The sequence below is a fragment of the Rhipicephalus sanguineus genome, chromosome 10, assembly GCF_013339695.2.
Source record: "Rhipicephalus sanguineus isolate Rsan-2018 chromosome 10, BIME_Rsan_1.4, whole genome shotgun sequence".
NCBI lineage: Eukaryota > Metazoa > Arthropoda > Arachnida > Ixodida > Ixodidae > Rhipicephalus > Rhipicephalus sanguineus.
The window spans coordinates 66,235,150-66,253,173 of NC_051185.1; the positions used below are offsets into that span (position 1 = coordinate 66,235,150).

General features: G+C 43.5%; 1 protein-coding gene and 1 pseudogene across 1 annotated transcript in view; both read right to left on the reverse strand.

Moving 5' to 3' along the window:
- LOC119372044 (probable ATP-dependent RNA helicase DHX34) overlaps positions 1 to 18,024 on the reverse strand; it is a 38,919-nt gene that overhangs the window by 8,027 nt on the left and 12,868 nt on the right. The window contains exons 8-17 of the mRNA XM_037642482.2: positions 17,138 to 17,326; positions 14,738 to 14,965; positions 9,858 to 10,004; positions 8,633 to 8,778; positions 8,232 to 8,342; positions 7,292 to 7,413; positions 6,022 to 6,183; positions 4,995 to 5,103; positions 4,055 to 4,197; positions 262 to 423 (exon numbers count right to left, since the gene is read on the reverse strand). Of these exons, the coding sequence (XP_037498410.1) occupies positions 262 to 423; positions 4,055 to 4,197; positions 4,995 to 5,103; positions 6,022 to 6,183; positions 7,292 to 7,413; positions 8,232 to 8,342; positions 8,633 to 8,778; positions 9,858 to 10,004; positions 14,738 to 14,965; positions 17,138 to 17,326 (1,519 nt within the window). The remainder of the gene's footprint in view (positions 1 to 261; positions 424 to 4,054; positions 4,198 to 4,994; positions 5,104 to 6,021; positions 6,184 to 7,291; positions 7,414 to 8,231; positions 8,343 to 8,632; positions 8,779 to 9,857; positions 10,005 to 14,737; positions 14,966 to 17,137; positions 17,327 to 18,024) is intronic.
- On the reverse strand, positions 11,298 to 12,534 carry LOC125760030 (uncharacterized; annotated as a pseudogene).

An 18,024-nucleotide genomic window follows, 5' to 3' on the forward strand; every position in this document is an offset into this window, starting at 1 on the left:
ACTCAATGCCAGTGTTTTTCTTTTGAGCAACGATATGAAAACGTATAAAAATTTTTGTCAGTACGCCTTTAACATCATTTACTGATACTTTCAAGTGGCACTTATACTAGTATACTTAGATATCACAGAAAGAAGTATTGAGATAGAATAGTCATATTGGTCTGGCTTGTTGCTGTATCAAGCCACTTGCGTAAAGTAAACAAGCCTTTGCTTTATTAAAGTTTTTGGTTTTAATAGGGAAATTTGTAAGTTACACCATACCTTGTGACGTAGACTGGTGGGTCTTTCGGTGCTGGAATATCTCCGGGAGTGTCAGCCGCAGCTCCCTGCTGCATTCCTTGCAGAAGTAGGCCTTTTTCAAAGGGTCACTCTTATCGTCTTCCGCTAACACCTCATCTTCTGTTGGGGGGCAGCTTCCAGCATCTGGGAAGGCAAAGACACACACTTCTGGTGTCCTATTGATTGCAAATACTATTGTAGTATTGTCACATTTCGATGCAAGATGCTAATTAACTGTTTGCAATCGTTTTCAAGAACACACGAAATCGCGCATATGTATTCCAGGGGTGCTATCGCGGAGCAATTTTATGACTGTTATGCCTTTCGCCACCATTAGCCATCTGCCATAGGTCAAAAGGTGCAGCCCGGAAATTATGATCAATGGCAGACGGCTAATGGCAGTGAATGGCATCAAAAAAGTCACAGAATCGCAACATAATTGCTCCGCAATAGCACTCCAGAAAGATAACCTCAAATCGCACATGGCATATCTGGGTTTGATTAAGAGATACTAAAGAGCAATACCAAATCAGTGTAGTCAAATATGGTGTTTTAATGATCTTTAATCATCTTTCCAATTCTTAGTCAGTGAACCAATGTTTCATTATGCTTAATGGCTATTTTTACCCAATGGCTGCCAATTTCACATGGCATCGTTCACCTCCTTGCTGATTTATGATAGCCAAAATAATCAGCAATGCCACCCGAACGCCTTGCTACGTTTTTGGATGGACTCCACCGAAGAGAGCCCACTCTGCCATGCAAGTTATGGCTTAGAGTGGATTTCACGAGGTCATTTTCTTTTTGCATTGCAACGGCCAACAATGCTCTTCGTGATGACTGCTTTAGCAAGGAGACATTACAACACATCTTCTGCGACTGTCCTTGCTAAGGTCTGCAGATACGATCACTTGCAATAGCTCTCGCACGCCTTGACCATAGACCAATGTAGGCATCAATCAATAAATGAATCAATCAATGGAACATTATTTTCATGAACAGACAATTGCATATGCAAAGATTACTTGAACCGATAGCCTAAAGTGGCTAGTGGCTGGTCCAACACAATATGCAACAATGTGCAGGTCAGCTAAGAGGAAAGAAAACAAAAACAAAAACGAACATATAAATACATGCCTGTGTATATATATATATATATATATATATATATATATATATATATATATATATATATATATATATATATATATATATATATATATATATATATATATATATATATATATATATACGAGGGTGGTCTGAAAAGTTCTCGGCCTCAATAAGAATCACGCGAGCGAGAACTTGTAGCACTCATGTGCACGTTCATACAAGTCTCTGCAAGTCTCAGATGAAACGCCATCTAGTGCCGATTAGCAGTTTGGCTTTGACAGTCGATCACAGTGGGTGTAGTGTGAAGCACCGGAAGGCATGGAGAAGCTTGTGTACCGTGCGGTGATAAAGTTCTTTGTAAAAGAAGGTTTATCTCCGAATGAAATTCACCAAAGGTGTGTTAAAGTTTACAAGCAAGATTCACCTTCATACTCCAAAGTCAAGAAATGGGCTGCTGAGTTTAAGCGGGGGAGAGAGAGCATTGAAGATGACCCGCTCGAAGGGCGCCCCAAAAGTGCAACAACCCCTGAATTGATTGACCGTGTGCACGATATGGTTTTGGAAAACAGGAGAATGAAGTTGCGTGAAATTGCCGAGGCTGTTGGCATCTCAGTGTAACGTGTATGTCACATTTTGCATAACGAATTACACATGAACAAGCTCTGTGCAAGATGGGTGCCGCGCATCCTTACTCCTGAGCAAAAACGCAACCCCATGACGATGTCACAGCGTGCTTTGGAGCTGTATAACAAAAATCCAGCGGACTTCTTGCGCAGATTTATAACAATGGATGAAACTTGGATTCACCATTACACACCGGTATCGAAACAACAATCAAAGCAGTGGACTGAAGCCGGGTCCTCTGCACCAAAAAAAGCCAAGTCAGTTCCCTCCGCAGGAAAGGTGATGGCCTCTGTTTTTTGGGACGCTAAAGGCATTCTGCTTGTGGATTATCTTGAAAAGGCTAAAACCATAACTGGGGAGTATTATTGTGACCTTTTGACTCAATTGAATCAGAAAATTCGTTAGGAAAGACCAGGTTTGCAGAAGAAGAAAATCATCTTTCATCAGGACAATGGACCGGTGCACAAAGGACATCTTGCAATGGCTAAATTTCACGATTTGAAGTACGAATTGTTGGAGCACCCACCCTATTCTCCTGACTTGGCCCCGTCGGACTACCACCTGTTCCCAAAACTCAAAATCTTTCTTGGTGGGCAACGTTTTTCATCAAATGAAGAAGCGATTGCTGCTGTGGATGAGTACCTTTCAGGACTTCCACAAAGTCATTTTAAGGACGGAATCCTGGCTCTGGAATATCGATGGACCAAGTGTGTAGAGTTGAGAGGAGACTATGTTGAAAAATAAAAATAATTTTGAAGGTACAAAGCGCTTTTTTCTACATCAGGCCGAGAACTTTTCAAACCACCCTCGTATATATATATATATATATATATATATATATATATATATATATATATATATATATATATATATATATACATTTACTCTTGTATAGTACATAGGTACTTATTAGCTAGTAACTTATCGCTTGCAATACATAGGCATTTATTAAGATGACAATCAACATCAACTCAAACAATTCTTCCAACATACACACAGGTTTACATGTTTTGAATTGACAGAAAATATGACTTGCACGCTAGGCTGAAATTACGTGCAGTCTTAATTCTGGAATTCTGTCCTGAAAGGTGATTGTGGATGAAGGCGACGAAGGCATAGTAAAATTTTTTAAGACAACAGACTTGCACAAGCGGCTATGCGCTGCATACCACACAAAACTGACTGACTATGACGTGTGTGAGCTCCCCCTCTCTCTCTTTAAAGTCCCCCATCCCTTTTTCCAAAGTAGGCTAGAATACCTGTTATTATAAACTATAGTTAACATTCCTACCTTCCTTCCTCGTATGCTGCGGTACAGCACAGTGTGTGGCAACGGTTATAAACTGCTTTTCTACTGTCAGCAAGAAGATGCCAAAATGACAAATCTCTTTAAAAAAGAAGGTGACGGTTTAAAGCACCACAAGCGTGGCATGGCATATTGAAAGTGGACAGAGCCAACATTGAGTGCGGTGGGGACAAGCTTCAGCAGAGACAGCCTCAAGGACAGGCTGTTTTGATGTACAGGGTTGACCACATACACTTAAACCTCCATATAATGAACACCGATATAACGAATTATTGGTTATAACGAAGTAAATGAAGAAGAGCCTTGGTAATAGATACAGTGGTTTGGATATACGCTTATAACGAATTTTCGGATATAGTAGCGAAGTTATTTCCGTGTCAAATGCAGCTTTGTTATAATGAGGTTCAAGTGTATAAAGTGAACACCTCATTTGTATTCAAGGGAGTAAAACTTGAATTTTTGTTCTACTTCATGAATCCATTATATGATGTCTAATCACGGTGTCCATAAACGCAATCGTAATTTTCCGCATTGTGTATTAAACATCAGCTTCTATGAGGTCTTGAATACTAATGCGGTGTTCACCTTAGATGTAAACGATCCCGTACATGAAAGGACTATTTCAGTAAATCCTGTTTTGGTCCGCCAAAATTGAGAAGGCTTGCCCAAACCACTAGGCCACCAAGCTGTTTGACTAACCTCTGTCTATGACTGAGAGTGGGCCGGCCATACCTTTGGTGATTAGGTTGTCCTTGTCGCAAGCGTCCAAGTGAAGAACAGCATCCATGACTGCAAATGGGAGCTCCAAGTCGCAAAGGGGGCACTTGCAAGTTTTGTCAACGAGCGTCTCCTCGGGCATGCTGATTTCTTCCAGGCTGTCGCAAACAGAAGTCAAGTGCTGCGGTAACGTTGATCTTTTCTAAACCTCAGAATGTGCATACAGCTATGCACGACCATGTTATGAGTGGTAAGCACGAACTGCGAGGTTTGCAGTGGTACCAATATTACGATACCAAAATGTAATTTTGAAGACCTTGAAACATACTGAAACACACATTGTTCAGGAATGCCTTCTAGAAGTAGGTTAGCAAGTGTGATTTACATGATATTTGTGGCCTCAGGCATACTCTTTCACTTTTTTTAACCTCTCTGTGCCTCTGCACAAATCACTTCCATATTTGCATGGTAGTGCCCTTCATGTGCATGTTTGTCTCCAGATGCAAGGTTGTTGCTATGGCAGTGTTACGTATCAGAATAGTGCAATGCACACATGCGTGATATTCTATGTTGCTGCAAGAAATACTTGTGTAATTATAATGTGAATCACTGTACCAGAAGAAGTTTTATCTCATGTTATATTTGTAGTGTAGTCCCAAACTGCCTATTACGAAAAAAACCACCCTGATAGGTTAGCTTTTCAGTGCAGCTCAGTTGCACAGTGGCCGAGCTAGCCACGTATTGATAGATAAAAAAAAGAAAAACATCTATAACCCAGGGTTACATTTGTATCAAGGTTCCCAATACAAAATTAAGTATGTATTATTGAGGTGGGAACATTAAAAAAATTACCGCTTTGTATTCTTGCTTACGAACATCTAAAACCCAGTTGCCGAAAACATTTAAGATTGACTGCAGCCGTGACCAGCTTAACTAAGAAAAACATTAATCTTACCACCCAAAGGTGAAGTAGCCGCTGATGAAGACTCCTCCTTTTCTTGGATTCATTTTAAACCGGTCTTCAGACAGGCCATCTTCATTTTCCTGTGCAAGTGCACGGAATGCTGCAGTAAATAAGACTACGTTTAAGATACTGAGGTTGATTAGGATCGACAGTTACTACGTATGCACGTATACACACTACAAACACTAGTTTGGCTGAAAACTGTAGCTTTAACTGAAAATGTAGACTTTTTAAATTAATACTAATGACACTGCATTTAAGCTAAATAAAACTATGGAGTTTGTTGTCCAAGAAACTGTTGTGCGTTACGAGGTACCAGGGATGGGGAAGGCAGGAGAGAACCTTCAGTTAACCTTATTTATTGATTGACATGTAGAGTTCAATGACGCAAAAGCCAGGCCCGGCCAAAATGTGCCAAGCAAGTAGATTAATTCTGACCACCTGGGATTCTTTAGCGTAAGCCTAAATCTATGTACAAGCACATTTTTATCATTCCGCACCCATTTTAATGCTGCTCCTGTTGTCAGGAGCCAAACCTGCAACCTCACACTCAGCAGCAACTGTACATGAACTAATATTTCATTTTCGAGTGCCTTCGGAGAATCCTTTACATAAATGAACTAAGCCATGTGGCCGCTTTCAAGAGGCAAGCAGGGACAGTTTCTTTAGGAAACTTCGGGTTCGAATGCAGTACCTAATTTGCACTCTGCATTTTACCATTATGCAACAAATTCTCTTAAAATGAAAGGACACTAGAAGAAGAAAGAAACACACACACCACATGTGCTCACACACAAGTGGTGTGTGTTTTCCTTTCTTCATCGAGTCTCTCATTATTTACACTCTAAGTTTTCTAAAGAAATGCAGTACCAGCTAGCCCAGCTATCCATCCTGTTACAAGCAGGGACATCTTGACGCAACGATGAGGTGCGGCGATACTTTCGTAAGATAAAACTCTGCTCCTCTCGGTTGTTTCGCAATGTGCGTGGCTTATGTGCTGATCATGTGGCTTCCCTACCTTGGGCACCGGCGTAGAGGTGCTTCACATCGGCAGGAAGCAGACGCTTGACCGTGTAGGCAATCTCCGTCTTCAACACGGCATCGTATCTCTTCCTCAACTGCTTCTGCATGTGCCTCACCTGGGGGCTGGGCTCCTTTTTGTCTTCGGATGACAACGTCTCTGCGAATGAAGCGCGATAATTCACCAACATTTTCTCAAATGAGTGAGTTAAAACATATGTAACGAACTCACACAACAAGCAAGAAAATAAACTCACAAGTGAGCCTTCAAGTTTACAGCAAAGGTTTTTAAAGATTTTGAAAAGTACACGGCGACTCACATTTTTGCCTCCGATTCTACCCATCACAAACCCCAAATGTACCCTCATGAGCAATGTGAAGAAGAATTGCTCTAAGTCATAGCAAGAAAACAAGCAATCCCCTTCGTGACAGTGTTCAATGGACTGAAATTATGCTTGACACATGACCACATGTCATAACATACCAACATTCAATACATATAGCATGAGCAATCATAGCGCAGGAAATGAATTCGGCATCCCCTCTCAATTGCTCATTAATGTGCAAGCAAATCCGTACAAGCTTGTAAAAAATGGTGATGAATATAACTGTTTCTCATGAAAGTACTCAATGATACTAAGTGTTCAACAGGAAAGATACAACGTTTTGCGTTACAGCATGTCAGATTCAAATACACAGATCACAGATGATTAAGGTTTAAATGAATTCAGTGTTCCCACTAATATTGTTCATGACTGTACAGCTAGTATGATACAAACATTAGTAATATGTAAACCTGTGCAGATATTCGAATGCTGCGAATTTTCAAGTGCATATTACAATATTCAAATTCGCTTTGACACAAATTTAAAATTTTCGAAATTTCTAAGTGTTCAAAGTGAAGGAATAGATGCAGCTTACCATACGTAACCCGCCTGAAAAGGTGGTCTCACTGCAGTGTAGGGCCGCTATGCCGTGAAACTGCCTATCAGAAAAAATGTGCACAGCCGCAAAGCCACACTTTGTTTGCGTTATCACCTGCATCCCAATTGTTATATATATATTTTTAAAATTAAATACAGGCTTAAAACCCAACGTATTTCACCGCTCACAACTTGCACCCTTTCTTCACCCATTCTGCTACTGTTAGAATTTGCTCCGAAATCATTCGAAACTAATTGCTGTTCGCTTCGACTTCGCTTCAAACTAAAAAAGTGATATTCGCACAAGCTTAGCAACATGGTATACAGCATTTGAACAGAGCATACCCTCGAGCATGTGCGCGACCAGTCTCTCATAAAGGTTTCGTGCGGCGAGGACCTTCAGCAGGAGTTGTAGGGCCTCATCTGGGTCGGGAAACGTCACTTCGACAAATTCGTCAAACACCAACCTGGCAACAAGAAGAGGACACAAATGAATAGCGTATAAGTCACAGCCCTATTGACTTATACATTTGGTAGAGAAATGCCTTTGTTGAAAAACAAGCCCATTGTTGATAATCTATATCAGAGAGGAACCATGAAGGCGGCCGTAGCCCAGACGTTCCAAGTCAAATACGTGAAGAATTCAAGAATTCTCGATTCCTTGTGTTCTTGCTAAAAGTGTGGCTCATTCTTGTGAGGCCAGTAAAGTGTTTGCTTTGTGCAAATGCAGTACGCATTTGCGCGCACACTTCTCATAACAGTAACTTTTCAATGACTTAATCTTGCTACACAGGTCACACAGGACACAATAGACTGCATGTACCTAATGAATAAAACATGCACATTCAGAAAACATTGTACAGATCAATTCTTGATTTCCAAATTTGCTCTTGGGAAGATAATTTTTAACATAGTAGGAATTTGCAGGAAATATATATGTAAGGGCTGTCCAGAAAATAATTTCAGATTATCTCTTAAATGTGGCATGAAAATTAAGACAAAAGGACAAATTAAGACAAAATAACAATTAAACAGTCAGAAAGAGTGGTGCGAAAGCTATTTTTTTATCCAATTTTAACCATCCTTTCATTACATGACCTGTGTAGAAGAACTGATAGCTGGGCCAGTTGGTGATAATACTTGAACATGTTTAACTTAGCGCAACGACAACGAGGACACAAGAGTGGTTTGTCTCCTCTTCTCTTGTGTCCTCGTCGTCGTTGCGCTAAGTTAAACATGTTCAAGTATGACCTGTGTACCTTCATAAAACCTAGGTAATACATACCTCGACATGGTCATACTGGAATCAATGGCAGAAGAGACCAGCAACAACATCTGGACACACTGGACCCTCAGGCAGTTCAGCAGGTAAGGCTTGGTCGTTTCCAGCAAAGACCTTCAAAAGCCAGAAATGTGAGAAACTTAGTCACAAGGCTGCTTAGCAAGTGCAAGAAGAACTTGAACAAGGGAACAGAGCAACCCCAGTAAAGAGATGATCCCACAACATCGCGCCCTCAACGTCACCTCCTGTCACGTCTCACCACCACTTAAACACCCATAATCCAATAATTTTTTCTCTCTCTCTCTCTTTGATGAAGCTAGAGGTGACAAGCCGACAGGAGAGCTGCTTTCCAGATGTCAGATGACCCTGGGAAATGGGAAAGCTCAGGGCATCCGCGGACTTACATGAATGCCACCACTTGGTGCTTTGAGCTGACGGGCAGGTTACTCCTGAAGTTGGGGACTGTCAGGACGTCCATGTCATCCAGACGTAGCACTTCCGCATGCAGAGCGAGGACGCTGTTGGGATGAAGGACCACGAATCCCTTGCCCTGCACACATCACGGTCGCCACACTTCAGCAAACTTGATGATGGCAATTAAGGCGAAAGCCTTAGATGCCTCATCAAACGCGAAAATTGACCGGCGTCCCGCAACTGCATCCACACGAGTGATGCAAAATATCATCACGTGATGACGTCAGCATATGACGTCAAAACATCACAGATGGCCAAAATTTGTGACGTCACAATGATGTCACTGTGACGTCACGTGGCGACGTCACGTGGCGACGTCATCACATGACATCCTTGCTCGGTCAAAAGGGGGCCAATCACAGAGGCAGTGCAAAACCAGCAGAGGTGCCCCCGATCCTGGAGGCAGTGCAAAACCACATTAGGTGCAGATAGGTTTCGGAGGATGGCGGGGCAGGATCAATGCAATCAACTGAGCAGAAGGCTTTCGCCTTCGAGTCGTCTTAGCTGAATGCACGAGGGACCCTGTGAGTTTTTCACGCGATTTAACACATCAAAGCAAAAAAAAAAAAAAAACAGTATGTCTTTATTGTTGTAACTTAAACCACCTACAGTTCTTTAAATGGCCACTCACAAAAGGCAATCAGGGCTATCTATGCAACACAACTGAACTACGTTAAAGCTTTCTTCACTTTTCTGAGATTAACATGGTTTCTGTCTGCTGGGATAGCCAGCATCTCGGTGGAAACCTGGATTACAGAACCCACAGGAGATTGCTAAACAGCCTAATATGTGTATCAATAAATCTAAACATAAAATGTGTGTATATGAAGCTGACCCGAAGACTCCACATGGTTCGGTATAAATTTGTTATATATTGAGGTTACTGACGCGATACCAAAGGTTACTGGCTACTGCTATCAATTCATAGCATGGATTTTTAAAATTTTCCCGACAGATAAGGGACATAAATCCCCAGAGTAGATTATTTTTTTAATCAGCTGAAATACGCAGACCTTCAAATACAAATAATCCATTACTTAATCGATCAAAGTATTGTGATTAATCAGGCTAGATTCCTTAATTGATGCCCTGCTTTACCACATACTCATATCTGGTTGTTTAAAATTAAGGAAAAGAAAACAAAGTTCAACTCACCTTGGTGTGGAAAAGTTGGTCCGAGTCCCGTTTGTAAGAATTGTGATCGTCCGAGATGGCGATCTGAGGATACACACCGGAGCACAGGATCAGCTTCATCAGGCTGAGGTCGTGGAAACCGAAACTGCGGCTGCGACGAAGGAACTCCTGAGAGAGAAGAACGTATTAGGATGTTGTCTACAATAACGATTCACAAGAAAATGCATCCATCACAACAAGGAGGTCTTATCAGAGTAAGTGACTACGAGAAAATATTATAGGAAAAATTTACAAGTGATTTAACATTACTTAGCTAATAACGATAACAAGAAAGAAGTTGGGATGTTTTACATTCGAAAACCACAATTTCACTATGAAGTAAGCCGTAGTGTGGGTCTACAGATTAGATTTGGCAAGCTGGGGTTCTTTAAAGTGCAGAGTTGAAAATCGGATTTGTTGGTAAAGCATTTTGAAGGAAGGAGTGCATTAACAGAAAACAAGAAGAAAAAGAACCATAAGTCACAGCACCGACACCTGAATCGTACACTGAATAAAGTACACCCGAATTGAAGTGCATGAGGGTTTTTACGCTTTGCCCAATCAAAATGTGGCTGCTTCGACTTGGATTGAACCAGCTAGCGACACCACAGTGGCTGGGCTGGTGCAGCAAATAGTGCAGCTATTTAATAATGCCGCGCAGCGATATATGAGGGACTGGAAGGCAAGAGCGTGTGTTATGAACATTGATAACGTTCTTTCCTTTGTCTCGGTTTGGGCAAATAGGCAATGCAGGTAAAGACATACTGTACAAATGTCAAGTATGTCGCCTCTAATATTTGTTTCCAAAATATGGGTAACTTAAACCAAGTGGCAAAATGGTGCTATGCATAGTTCATTGCGAGATGTAAACAAGATGTTACAGAAAAACATTTCAGTCAAAAATGAGCAAGTATTTAGAAGTGTATACAGTAAAAGACAGATAAAACATATTAAAAGATTTGAAGAAGAGCGAATAACTGAGATAGGTTTTTGGAAGTGCAAAATGAGATGGTTTTTTGGAAGCGCAAGCACACATGACAGAGACAGAAACATGAAGCGCCGAACTCGTAATGTTCACTTCACCCTCCATAAAAGGAGATGCAGTCACATGGCACACTCAATTACAATAAATGAAGAAACATAAATCATAGCCTCCTCTATAACTTTCATGCCAGTGCGTTGGCGTGAAATACATACGTGCCATCCATCCCTCATAGTTCCGGCACTTGCCGCCAGAAGCCACCCCGATCCCATAATAACAGCAGATGACGCGGCCTCTGCACACTTGCATTTATGATAGTCTAGAAACCGTCTTCATGGCATTAGATTATGCATATATGTTAAGATGTGCGCACACATAACATTTTTAACACAAGCCCTGTATGCAGAATGCAATGCGAGCTTTTTGATTTGATTCTACGCTCAAAGCTTGAGCACTTTTCGAGATAACGGTTTGGCATGAAAATCTTTTGCAATGTCGTGTTTGTCAGCCACACTCGTCGCGAAGTTCACAAAAAGTGGACGGAGAAACTTCACAAGCACAACGTCCAAAAGCTTTTCATGGTGACCTGGGGTTGAGCACTTGAGTTGTTTGTGTCTCTGTAGAATTTCCGCGGCGTTGTCAACGGCAGCCTTCATTGGCTGATTCATCTGTCTTGCTTTTGTGAGGAAAACTTCCGCGTTATTTTAACCATTACAAGCTTAGCAGACATACAGAGGAGTCCACTTTTGTCCTGGTGCCTAATAAAGGCATCCGATGGCACAGAACTGTTTGGTTTCGTTACTAGAGTAAAACATTCATAAGAGGAAATGGTTTCGTGGACTGTTCTTGCGATATATATCCACCAACTATTGCTAGCGCAGCAACATCTGACGTTGGGAGCAACGTTTTCCCCCTGTCGAGACTCTCCTTGAGAGTCGTGGTTGCCTCCGCTGGAAATGCCTCGCCATCATTTTGCGCTGCTCCTGCCGGTCGGTGTAGGAGCATTGATGAGGAGCAACTGCTGCTATCTGCAGTCATCACGTTGATGCTGCTGAATGTGCAGGATGTGCCCGTCGTCAGTGCTTTTTCAATGCTGGACAAAACTGCCCTTATGTCTGTCTGGTCGTTCGAGCCTGCATATTTCCTCAACCACACAGAAAAGGCCTCTATTGGGTCAGAGGACATCTTCCTAGTCAGAACGAAACGAAAGTGCATAACCGTGAGAAGGTACCGGATGCACTCCACCTTTGAGATGGTAGTGATCAGCAAGCCCTCGTATGTTTCTTTGGTCAGAAAATTCTTGACCAGGCTCTGCCGCTTGATTTCGGCCAGGTAGTCAAGAAATGTTGTTTCAAGCCTACCTAGCTGTTCGGCGTCTTTAGATTCGTACTGCTTGCAGTCCGGGTTGTTCTGGTGTACAAGCTGGGTGCAGTTGCTTACGTCCATAAGGGTGAACCAACGGTACGTGGTGTCCATGAATACGACGGTGGAACCGATGTGGGCAAAGCTTGTGTCACATGTGTGACCTGCCTGCTCTTTCAGGAGCTTCAGCGCCGCGGTCACAGGTGGCGAAACGACTTGCACTGCCCTCCTGACGTTTATTTTTTTCATGCTAGTCGGATGTACGTGCTTTCTTGTCAAGAACCACACTGGCTTGACAATACTGTGCTGTTGCATTTTGTAAAGGTCTTTCAGGTACTGGGCGGTTATTTCGCCGCCCTTTCCGATATCGTGTGACAGAAACTGTGACTGTACGTTTTTAATCAAGTGGCACTTATCGAAAGCGAGAAACAATTTGTGATCTCGATTTGTCAGATGTGGTATGCAGTGCTTGAGGTTACCCGCACATAGGCTGTTGGAACGCTTTCACATTAATCCGATGGTTGTCAGTAACGATCTGCACGATTCTAAAGACTGTACTTTCAATTTCCTTGAGTTCGGCATGATCTGGTGAAGCTTTTCACCGGTGCAGTTTCTAGTAAAAAAATAAGCAACGGGAATCTTATATCTCCTTGACAAGCCTCTTAAAACAAAGCAGAGCAGCGAGTTTGCAAGAACTGGCTCTTCTGGCTTGCCCGGTTGCTTCTGCGGCAAGCAGTCGTCGTAGTCCACTTTGTCAACGAAGGTATCTCTCTGCTTCAGATACAGTAGGCACTGCTTGACCCTCATTTTGTTTACAATGAGCGAGCACATCTTTGACTGAGCATTCGTGTGTGAGGTGAGCTCAGCTGACAGCCTCTGCTTAATCAAGTGTGTGACGCCTACTTTGCGTGATGAACCAAGGAAGCGCTTCAGCGTGCTTAGGTGGAGTAGCCCTGAGCTCCTTATGTGTTCGAATGCCCTTGCTGAGAGGTTATGAAGGCCCACTGCATGACGGACTGTAACTTCGGACCATGTCGGTTTCGCCTTCTGAAAATTTTTGACCTGCTCCAGCAGTATTGAGGCAGCCGATGGGTACTCTTGGAATACGATGAGTACTCTTAGAAGATACTGGGGACAGAGCCTTTATTCAGTCTTCGTGCCGTGCACCCTTCTTTATAGTCGAACGGGACGAAGTGTTGTCTGCAAACAGTAGACTAACAAGATGTGCTATTCGGGCTCCAGTTGTCTCTTGAGATTACCTTAAGCCACTTTTCACGAAGTTCTTGGTCACTGGAAATTTTGTGGAAAGATACTCCGGTTTCTTTCTGGCCACTCCCTGATTTTCAGTGTGGTACGCTGCAGTACGGCATTGTGTAGCGTTCGGGACACAAGCAAACTTCTGAACACGGAAAGCCGCCTTTTTTTTTTTGGTAGTGCGGCAGATAACAAAAACACCGTGGATTTTTTAACGATGTAACACTTTTAACAAAAAACTTATCCAAATCGGCCAAAAGTTGGAAGAAATCGCACTTGACACAGGCACAGCTGTCTCAGTGAGCGCTGCAGTTAGCAAAGCTCTTGGGGGACACATACTACACTAGAAAAAAAAAAGTCACAGTTTCACCGCAAGGGCGAAGCAATAAATGCGATAGCAACAAATTGTAGTGTAATACGGAGTGAGGCTGGCAGCTAACTGTTTTGTACCCGACCTTGTGTAACTACAAAATGCTGGTGTAAGCGAATACGCCCGCTCCAGGGAGAGATGCTCTCCGCATAGTCACTTCGCATTGAGAGCGCAGCACGTAGAAGGGTATACGAGCCACCCGCTGTAATGGCTGTCGAGATAGCGCGCGCGCCAGCGATCGGGACCGCGCCCTTAGATTCAAAGTTCAAAGTTGCTGCTCGCGCGATATCCCCCCCCCTCGCGTCTTTTCATGGTCGTTAAAGACGGGCGGGGTGTTTCCTGTCTGCTTCTACGGCAGGCCTCCCGAGCGGGGTGATGTTATTGCATGCACCCTCCGAGCGACGGAAATGGGCTGGCTCGTTTGATCTCTGCTTCGGCCGCGTTCGTCGCCCCCGCTTGCACACTTTTACCCGAGGTAGAACATACGATGCGCGGGGGGCTCTTATCAATTTGGACTTCATACGGGACGTGACGGCAACGGCAAAAACCCGTCGAGACTGTCCAAAAAATTGCTATCGCAATAAAAACATCAACGGCCAAGCAGAGAACACAATGGGCCAAGTAGAGTTTTACATCAAGCACGGCAAACCAAATTTGTGCGCGGCGGGAAAACCGCGGTGTGGTGGTGTGCACCTGCTGTTGCAGCAACTGCTGAGTGAGCTATTATGGGATGCGAGCGTCCCTCGCGGAGCGCCGAGACTTAAAACGAGAGAATCGGGGGATGGTGTTGAGGGACTGACCGCTCAGGCACAGAAGTTATAGAGGAGGCTATGCATAAATATAAGATCATCTGAAGAAACTATAACTGTCATAGAGAAACACTGCTGCATGTACCTGAACTAAAGTCGGGTCCTGCTGTAGCCTGAACTCAACGTCCTTGATGTCCACTTGCTCTTCTTCTTCATCCTCGTCGCCCCAGTTCCCGATACGGAGTATGCGTTTCTTCCTCGGTGCCTTCTGCAGCTGCCTCCGCAGATCTCTCAGTTGCTTCATCTCACCGTGCCGCTGGATACGGGCAACACTGTCCGTGACCTCGACTTCATTCTCCATCAGGCCCACCTCCTGGGAGTCACAGTTGAAGTCGCAAGAACGGCAATAAAAATCAAATCGTGGGGTTTGGCACCTAAACATAACAAACAGGCTTCGAGGAAACTTTTAGCAGAGGGCTTTGGATCAACTTCAATCACCAGGGGTTCTTTAACATGCATCAAAGTATAATTATGTCAAGATTTTAGAACTATGCAGCATCGGAACATGGGCGTCATGGTCAGGAATTGAACCCGTGTTTTTATGATCCGCAGCAGAGTGTTATGAGTACTAAGCTATGGCGGTGCGCTAAAACAGTGGCCAGAGGCAAAATTTCACGTATGAAACCCAAGCAGAAGTGTCACAATAAGCTCACAAGAATAGTAGTTTTTGATACCAAGACTGAAAAAAAAATATAATTCCGAAGTTACCGCTTGCCGGAAGCGACCCATGACTAAGGAACGAAGAAGTACATGCAACTTCTGGGCATGACCTCAGAGATAAGGAGGTACTGAAAAGTCTCGGAAGTTGCATATGTGGACCTATTTAAAGGGACACTAAAGGCAAATATTAAGTCGACGTTTATTGTTGAAATAGCGGTCCAGAAATCTCGTAGCGCTGCTTTTGTGCTAAGGAAGTGCTTATTTTGAAATAATATCACGTTTTTAGTGGTCCGCATCGCGTTAGCGCGCTTCAAATCTCCCGCCTGAAAATACGACTCTCATACGTCACTGCTGCCATGCCCAACGTTGCCCGCTTTTACTGCGCGGCCGCCGACACTAGTAGCAGCCGAGCGGAAGTAGCGGGACCCACAGTAGCAACAACGGCGCTGCGGCAAAGACTTGATCGGATGGGCACATTCAAAGCCGTCACCAAGTTGCGGTTGGTCTCGTAATCCTCAGTATGAAAGTGCAGCGAGCACACACGCAGAGGTTTTGACTGTTTAGCATACTGGCGCAATGGCATGACACTAAGCCATTTCGAGCGTAAGGGTACGGTCCCTAGAATTTTCTAGGGACCGTAGTAAGGGTTCATTCCGCGGCACCCAGTGAAAAGACACACCGGTTTCCTTGCTGCAGCACTGGCGTTGTGCACCATTCGGGCATCCGGCAATATCACACGCATGCGGCATTTTGTCGAACTTTCTGTCAGAGCGACCTTCACGAGCGCGCAAAACACGCACGGCAGTACGCGATCCCGAAACTACAACTGAGACGGGCGAGGCACAGTTCGGCGAAAACGGAACCTTTGAACCACGCGCGCCGTTCCCCATGGCAACGCCACGGAGGTTTTGTTTTCCATGAATCAAGCAGAAACGAACAAACAGCATTTTATTACGTCTTTTGATGCTCGGAATGTTCTTTTTTTACTGCTGCTAGTTTGATTACTAGTGATTTATTGTAGGCCGACTTCCCTACGTCATCGGGATCACTTCGAAAATGTCCCACTCGTGGCGCTCGTCATGTGATACATTTAGCTTAATTTCTCGGTAAGTAGGGCACCGCTGTTGATAATATTGCCGTTTTAAAAGTTGTCATACATTGGGCTTTCACTCTAACATAAATTGTTATTTGCCTTTAGTGTCCCTTTAATAGCGACGACTGCCAGGAGGTCATGTCATCTGCTTAGGTGCTATTCGAAAGCTGCATATAAGAAAACTGTGCCATTACCAGCTCTACGACCTTGCCAAGATTCTTCAGTGGTACACATTATTGTCATTAAAGCAAAAAGTTATATAATCCCTGCATATTGGCAGTTCTAACATGTGGGGCTGAAACATGGAGGATAACAAAGAAATTAGAGACAAGGTCAGGGACCACGCAGCGTGCAATGGAACGGAAAATGGTAGGAGTAACATTAAGAGATCGGAGGACAACAGAATGGGTCAGGGAACAAACAGGCGTAGCGGATAACCTAGTTGACATCGAGTGAAAGAAACAGACCAGGGCTGGCCACATAATGCATAGGATAGACAACAGCTGGACAGTAAGGGCAATAGAATGGTTACCAAGGGGTGGGAAACACAGTTGAGAAAGGCCAAGAGTTAGATGGACTGACGAAATTAAGAAGTTTGCAGGAATAAAATGGAATCGGCTAGCACAGCATAAGGTAAACTGGAGATCACTGACATGATGACTATGGTGACTACTCAATCATAATGTATTTAACCACAGTGAAACTCCATCACAGTTGACCTTTGACCCCCACCTGTAGAAGCTTCTTGAACTGGCTCCGCAACTTTGTCATCTCGTAGAAGCGCTGCTCTTCAAGCCCCAGACGGCGACACCATTTCCGGGTGTCTTCGCCGTAGCTGGACTTGGCTGCGAGCCATTCGTGGTACGCGTTCAGCAGCGTGAACGGGTCGCCGTGGTCCGAGTCCACGCTCTTGCGTGCTGCCTGTACGTTGGGAGAATGACGAATGAGTGATCTCACGTAAGGAGGCAGTGTCGAATATGAGTGTGGACTAGCCAATGTGTATGCCTACACCATAAAAATGGCACCAATTTGAACTATTCAACTCCACTGAAAATGAAGTGGCAAAGTTCTTAAAAGTCCTGGCAAGTCTTTCAAGTGAGAAACCAAAGCATGGAATTAGCCAAGCCTGGCCACACAATGCCCATTTGGACACCAAATTTTACGCAAACACCGTACAATCAAACATCATTCAAATACAGTTGCATTTGATGCAGGAATGGCTTCGTTACATGCAATATTCGTTGTACACATGTTATAGATGCTGTTATGGGTGCTATGTATGCAGTACTAAAACTTGCTAACAGTACTGCAACTAAGAGTATTCTACTTCACTGCTGACTTCACTGTAATTTTAGAAACTGGCATAAGTGCAAGTGTACTGCCTCTTTAAGTGTGTCAATGAAAAGAACATATGTTGAACACAAAAGGATGTGTCTATAAATGTGGTAAGACAAAGCTTCACAACTTGTCAGCATCATACAGTGACCCTGCTTACGCAAAAGTAGGGATGGGTGAATAGCAAATTTGAGGTTCAAAGCGAATCCGAAGCGAATAGTGATTTGGTCGAATAATTTTGAATTGAATAGTTTCAATAGTATTTACCACATATTATTAAGAAA